General features: G+C 38.9%; 1 protein-coding gene across 1 annotated transcript in view; it reads right to left on the bottom strand.

Moving 5' to 3' along the window:
* LOC138050805 (olfactomedin-like protein 2B) overlaps positions 1-7121 on the bottom strand; it is an 8007-nt gene extending 886 nt beyond the window's left edge. Inside the window, exons 1-6 of the mRNA XM_068897091.1 lie at positions 6970-7121; positions 6798-6877; positions 6131-6208; positions 5286-5361; positions 1714-1978; positions 1023-1270 (exon numbers count right to left, since the gene is read on the bottom strand). Coding sequence (XP_068753192.1) covers positions 1023-1270; positions 1714-1978; positions 5286-5361; positions 6131-6208; positions 6798-6845 — 715 coding nt within the window. The 5' untranslated portion in view covers positions 6846-6877; positions 6970-7121. The remainder of the gene's footprint in view (positions 1-1022; positions 1271-1713; positions 1979-5285; positions 5362-6130; positions 6209-6797; positions 6878-6969) is intronic.
* Between the last annotated feature and the right edge of the window lie 256 nt (positions 7122-7377).

The following is a 7377-nucleotide window of genomic DNA, read 5'->3' as shown; positions in this document are numbered from 1 at the left end:
AAACGTGGTGATTCGTATTAATACGCTACTGCATAAGTTACTGTTACGGCTTTCAGGGTAAATATAACTCACTTATGAAAACTGGCCTGTAATTGATTAACTCTTGTAAGCTAATATCAATCATTGTCCAACTGTATAAGTTACTGTACAGAAAACGCACAAACGAGTACAAATTGAGCAAGATATTTTACAGTTATTGTACACTTGGTTGTTGTACATAAGAGAACCGGGTGCTGACGTTTGCCCCCGCGCTTGTCAAGCACTATAATCTCTCCCACGTTCTCGGTTGCTTACAATTCGTTTGCTAAAAATTAGATGCTAAAAAGTTGGATAATAAATAGCGTATTTATAGGTGCTTTGGAGTGAAGTAGCAATAAGTATTTCTACTAGTTCTTTGTATTTTGACTCGCCTTAGAGGGCTCGTCGAAACATAGCACAACTCGTACAAATTCTCAGCGATACCACAGACCAAAACATCCAATGAGATTTATGAGCTCGTATTAGTATGCATTTGCATTCAAGGAATCTGGATAATGCCCACACTGTTTTCAGCATCTAACAATTGGTTTTCATTTTCTGCCCTTGAAGCCTGTTGACTTATAATTGTAAGGAACTTAAATACTGTACGTGAGGAAATGGCCTTTGTAGAGTCACACCATGGTTTCTCCTGAGGAACGAACCGTAGGATTGCTTATGCTTTTGTACGTGCATTTTTGAACTTTTTCAGAAGCATGTTTAGTCCTTGGATCGATTCTCTGCATAAATCACATGACAGAATCAAATTCCATGAAGATTCTGAGATGAATCGTAAGCTTGTGCACTTAATTGAAACTTTCGATTCTATAAACTTTGAAACTAGGACACGTTTAAGTTTTTTGGGTAAAAGAAGAGTCTGGTAACTTGTTCTATTCTAATATATGGCGTGTGTCTAGCACCAACATTTTTTCGCGTGCTCTACATGTACCTTTACGCACAATCACGAGGATGGATTAATAGCTGTTTTATTTAAAACACGTATTTACCTGTGCCTAGGTCAAAATAACGGGGAATGTTGTTGAACACCACATCGATTTTACCAACCCTCAGCCTGTGAGGATAGTTGGTATTTCCACATAACACCCACAAACCATGCTCATCCACTGCCAGGTCCATTCCACTGTATCCACCCCACTGGTACTGGTTACTTCTCGGTGCGCAATTGCTCACGCTTATTTGAGCCTCTATTTGCTTTGATCGCAGATTGTACTTCACAATTTGGCTGGAACTTTGTCTAGAATATTAAAGGAAGTGTAAGGCAGATTCTGATTCAATTGGAAGCACCGTTGTTTGTATGGAACGACCCAGCATTGACCAAGTTTCATATAAATAACAATGGGTTCAGATTTGGCCTAAACGCAGCTTTCCAACTAGAAAAAGAACAGTAATTTTCCATGTTTTCTTAGTTGTTGTTTTTTTAATTTATTTTCCAAAATGTCCCAGGAAAATTCAAGAAATTTACTTTTCCAGAATCTTGGGTCATTTAAGAATCTTGTTGGTTGCTCTGTGGATAAATAATTTGTCTTCATTCTTTCTCAATTATTATTTCTTGGGTTTAAGACGAATGCTAGCAGACAAAAGGATCCGATTTTAAAAGATGACAGGTTCAGTTAATCTTGGAATGAAAGATAAAATTGGGTTTTTTTTCTAAACATAGGAGAAAAATAAAGCACTTACCTGTTGTAGTAGAGAAATCGTCCATATACCACAGCACCTGTTCCGTCCCAGTAATAAGGCAGTGTGTACTTCTTACGCGCAAATCCTTCTTTAAACATTTTCATGTTTTCATACTCTTCAAGCACGTTTCTATAATAATGTGGCATTACAAATATAGTCTCGGATCCCATGATTCCTAGCGGGTCTTTCATCCAGGCTCCTTGAACATGGTAAAGTGCATTGTGAGTCACAGGTTTACCAATCGACTTGATGTTGGTGCAATTGTCTGCGGGGAAGCAAAAGAAAGAAAAACTTTAAATTTAATAATAGCCCGACAAAAAAAAAATCTGTAATCAGAAGTTCAACAGCCTTTGGCGATACATCTTCCTCACTCAGGAATGATGACATTTCTATTGAGTACAGGTCAACCTATATAAGCAACTTCCTAAAACCTTATCCCTTTCGGTATGCTACATTTTCAAAAAAACGGTGGCAAAATTGCTGTAAGAATTGACCTTGCATTTCCTTTAGTTTCTGTTTCGACTACATCTCCGTATATATCCGCCATAATCAAGCCCTCTATTGGCATTACATTTCCAACGACACCAAACAATGCAACCCCCTATTCAAGTAATTCAGTACTGTTAAAACGATTTGTTTTCTCCCCGCTTCAACATGAATTGCCTTATGCTAAAGCGGTTGCTTCGTTTGTAACGGCTATTCCTCTACCTGGGCCCTGGACACATTCAGAAAATTCTGCGCACAACTATACTTTAAGAATCTGACCCACCCACTTAAGATTGCGTGCCTTTGTTGTTTTTATTACCCGGGAATGTAGAGGGTCTACTTCCATAACTGGGCAATTATCGCACGAGAAAAATTTGGAGAAAAAGAACAAATTGTCAGGGAAATAACGAATGTTTTGAAGATCTTCGGGGGAAAATATTCTGTAAAATTAAATTAATTTCTAATTCGATCGGAAAAATTTCATACTACCTTTCTATCTCGAGCGCTTTTCTGTGAAGCGTGTAGTACGTTTGTTGCAAATTCAAGAAGGAAAGACAGTTTACACGCGTGGTACCTGGTTGTTTGAACCTTTAACTGGACCTGTATGAGCAAGCAACCTGTATTTATTTGATACCCAAGCAGCTGGCAATGGAAACAACAAGGCGAGATAGTTGCTTTTTGCGCGGTACTTAGTAAGTAATGCGAGCAGTACCTAGTGAAGGTACACTCTTTCATACAGTGAACTTATAAGTGTGCCCCACGGGGCATGAAGAAATAGCAGGTCACACGTCACGGCAATACTGGATAAACTAAATTATTAAATTCTCAACCTCGGATAATGCAATTCTCGTGCTCTGATTGGTTCACTCAATCTCGGTTATCAGCTCATATACCTTAGTTTGACCTTATATGGTAAATTATTGATCTAAGTGTTGCCAAGCTAAAAGTTTTTTCGCCGGAAAGCGAAATTTCTCTCTGAAGAAAGCAAAAAAAAATTTTTTTCTGGAAAGCTCGGTTAAATTCCGACGTTTAGAAGTACGCGAAAAGGTAAGAAATATTTTTGTGACGAGCCTGCGTCTGTCTGACCACAAGGTGTTACACGACATCGCATCAGTTCTCATCAAGTTTTTTCGATTTCGCTCGGATTTGCTCGCTTTTTTCGCTCGCATTTCGTACTTTCTAAACTTTTGGAGTTTAAAGGAATTTAATAAAACAATTATCCCATTAGCGCTTGTTGGATACGAGACTGGTTATAGCCAACTCGGCGCTACGCGCCTCGTTGGCTATTTACCATCTCATATCCAACGCGCGCTCATCGAATAATTGTTAATTATCACATGGACTAATTATAACCTTAAGCCTAAACAGTGTCTTTAGATGTAGTTGTAGGGTACCGGTTAGCATTAGTAAAGGCATTAGTAAAGGGATGGGGTTGTTTCAAGAGTGCTACTAAAACATGGATCTCTGAACTGTAAACCATGGTAAAGGCCTGGCGATTACGGAAACGTTCTCAACATTTCAACGCAACATCTTCCAACATTAGGGCCGTTTAAACGAGAGAAAATAAGCCGCGGCTTACTCTGGCCGCGGCGTACATAATACCCGAAAGGAACTATTTGTACGCGTATAAACTCCCAGGCCAGGATAAGCCGCGGCTTGAAAAAGCCGTGAACGTAGATTTTGTACCATTTATACGGGGTGTTCGCGTCTTATGTAAGCCGCGGCCAGAGTAATATAAGTCGCGGCTTATTTTCTGTCGTATAAACGGCCCTAGTGTTGAGCACAACATGTTGCATACGTTTGGCTACCCTGTTGTGATATGTTGCGAGATGTTGCAACATGTTGGATGATTTTGAATCAAATTTGAAAACGGTCAAATTTTTCGTGCAACATTTTGCTTGTTCTATGATGTTGTACACGTTTGCTCGCCAGGGGCCTGGGGCACATGAACATTAACATGTTGCGTTGAAAATGTTGCGTGCGCTTGGCCAGCCCTTTCAACAACATCATGAAACAATGTTGAAATTTTGCGAGCGTTTGGCCAGGTCTTAACCTACGTGTTGTAGGTGGTCGGCACGGCACGGCACGTGTATATAATTACTTACCATTGTTATGTAAATAGTCAGCCAGAATTCAAAATAAATACATTTTCAAGGTGTGAATTTGCAAATTGACACGTTAGCTCAGTAATCAAGAACAGGGACAACTAATCCGGAGGTTCAAGGCAAACGAGCGGGATCTGGAATAGAAGGACAGGGCGAAGGAATAGAAAGAGGAAAGCTGGGACAAAAAGGAGCAACGGTGTGAGCGATGCGAGGAAAGAAGAGAGAGAGGATGGGAGAAAGCGAGTGGGCGAGAGGAATGAGATCCATTTTTCTTCATCCCGTAAGTACAAATTAGCTATGTACATATTCGATACCCTTGGGTATACGTAGTGTTCTACAAAACAATAGCGCGAATGTATAATTATTTTTTTTGCATGTATAATCAAGTAGAGACCTGTACGGGTTATCATTCATCATTCCCGGGATCGAGGGAAGGGGTTAGTGTTTTCTTTCATTCGTTTATTTCTATTTTTCTCTGATGTGTTCCCAGAGGGAATCCCCTCGGCTATCATTGCACTATCTTGTGGGTAACACCTTGAGGTTCCGAGTAAGAGGAAAGCGATGTGGCCGCAATGTTGTAAAAACCACTTTCAAAGTTTTTCCGCATAATTTCAAAGCATTATCAAATGGAATTTTTCCCGCATAAAGTCCCGGGTTTTTATGAAAATTCAGTAAGTCCAGCCAAGATGGCGCCGAGCGCTTCAATTTCAATAGAATGCGATCCAGTCTTTCAGTGCATCATTCTAGTTTGCTTTTCAAAGACAAGAACAAGAAGCCATCTTTACAATGCCATTTGACCCTCTGAATGAATCTAAAAGCGGGTCAATCATGAACAAACAACAAATAACTTATTTACTTTCAGAACAGTAAACGGTAACTAAAAAAAATATTTGAAAAAAGATAGATGTTCTTGGTGAATTCTCCAAAAACTAGACAGAACAAAAAATATCCTCACAAGTGGCTGTAGAAGCCAAAACAAACCTCTCTGGACAATGCTAACACTGTTGTCTGCTGTGGCGGCCAAGTCACGCTTTTCTTCAATAATCATCCTATGCATCTAGCAAGGTAAAATACAGGACAAGTAATGACCAACAATATTACGCTCTCTGCACTAGTTATTCCTCACTGTAAAATGATTTTAACAAAAACGCCTTGGCAGTGTGTAATTAAGGCTTATAATAAGAAATAATTTCGCAGGAGCATAGACGCGCTGAAGTGATTGGTTTATCGCAGCCATAGATCTAAGAAAATACCGTAAGGTGCATGTTTTTGCCCAATTAATATTCTTGCAAAATTGTCCGCTGAAGACTTTTGATCTTTACGATAACAACACTAAAACTCCTGACTGATTAAAAGCTATTCTCTCGGCATTCAAGTTAATTCAAATCACGTGTTAAGTCAAAGGGTAGAAGGTGGTGCGATAATTAGCAGGAGTCCGGCCTTCGGACTTCATTTGCAAAGTATTGATGTAATATTTTCTTCATGACTCTTTCAGCAACATGTAAACTTTAGCAACAACTTGATTTACGAAATGAAAAAAGGTTAAATAGTGGATTTTTCAGGGTTTTTGAAACAAATGGTTGAAATTAGCTAGGTAAGTCCGATGATCAATCCTCACTTTATTAGCCAGGGGAGGGGGGTGGGGGAAGGGAGCGTGGGGTGGAGCGCACTTGCACCCCTTCCCCGACACCCCTTAACTCATGTCAAAATATTAAAAATGCATTGGGACTTGAGAAGACCGAGAACAATAACAAGAAATGTATTTTTATGGCGAACTTAAAATAAATGCAAAATTGCCAAAGTTTAATTAGATTACTGAGACTTGCCAGTTCCAGAACGAGATCATTTGTGGACAAGGATCGTTTGGTGCGCAAATTGAGTGTGGAATTGTCAAATGCATCAATCTGCAAAGACAATGTGATAATATGAATTTAAAACAATTTAAAAATTAACAATGAAAGCCACTAATTATTTGGTATCACCTAATACAATGAGGTCTCCCTATTTCGGGAAAAGGAACCTTGCAGAGTTAAAAAGTCAATATTTATTATATTAATTTATTAAAATTGGGCTTTCATGAAGGATTCAATCCCCGGTAATGATAATCATACACTCTCTTGTTGTCCTCTTTTACAGAAATCCAGAAAGAATAAGACGGCTAAATACCGTTCACCGGGGGCTAACTCGAAAACTACCCAGTTAATTAGCCTCCAGATTCAATATTTGTGCACTATTCTAGTTCTTCTTTTTTCATATTTATATATATTTAAGCTTGTACAAGAGTGAATAAAGTGTTGTTGTTGTTGTTGTTGTTGTTCACATTACCATCATGGGATGCATGATCGTAATCGAGTGCTCCGAAAATACCTTCCTATCTTTGACTCAATGCGAAATCCTTGCTACGCAGGGGAACTTTGAAATTATAGTGCTGGGGACAAGAATACCGATACAACAATTGGAAAAACATTTCACTCTAGCAAAAAAATTACTTACAGTCACTAAAGCGAGTAGGAGGAAAACGAAGTGACGATATCGAAACATTTCGATGGCTGAATAACTGGATTGCCGCAATTCTGAAAGAAGAAACTTAGCTAGCACTAGTATCTAGATCAATTAGAAAAAAAAGATTTACCCTTAAAAAAACCTGGAGGAAAGATTGACTTACCGATCTTTCATAAACTATGAACTTTGAAAAGTTTGTTGAGCTCTATGATCCAACCTTGAGGAGTTTCAATTAGGAATGAAGTCCTTCCAACGACTCAAAGAAGATAAGAAGGAATGGCGATAGCAACAGACACAGAGGAAGTAAATATTATATTGCAGGATATACCGTCATGCTGATGCATGACCAACACCAAGCAGATCGTGTAACTCATGACCAAGGTCCAAGCTAAGATCGATCTCCCCGTTTGACGTTTCTCTTTTTTTTTCCACCTTAAAATTTACTTTCTGGTCTTTTATAAACCCTATTTTTATCACTAGTTTGTTATGTTCTTCCCTTTAAGGGGTTCAGTAAGGAAAAAGAAACGCTTTCAGTTCGAAGGACTCGAATGAGGTTACAAAGGAATGAGGA

This window comes from Montipora capricornis, chromosome 6, assembly GCF_036669925.1.
Source record: "Montipora capricornis isolate CH-2021 chromosome 6, ASM3666992v2, whole genome shotgun sequence".
NCBI classification, from domain to species: Eukaryota; Metazoa; Cnidaria; class Anthozoa; order Scleractinia; family Acroporidae; genus Montipora; species Montipora capricornis.
Note: the sequence above shows the minus strand (reverse complement) of the source record. Positions and strands in the feature narration are given on the sequence as shown.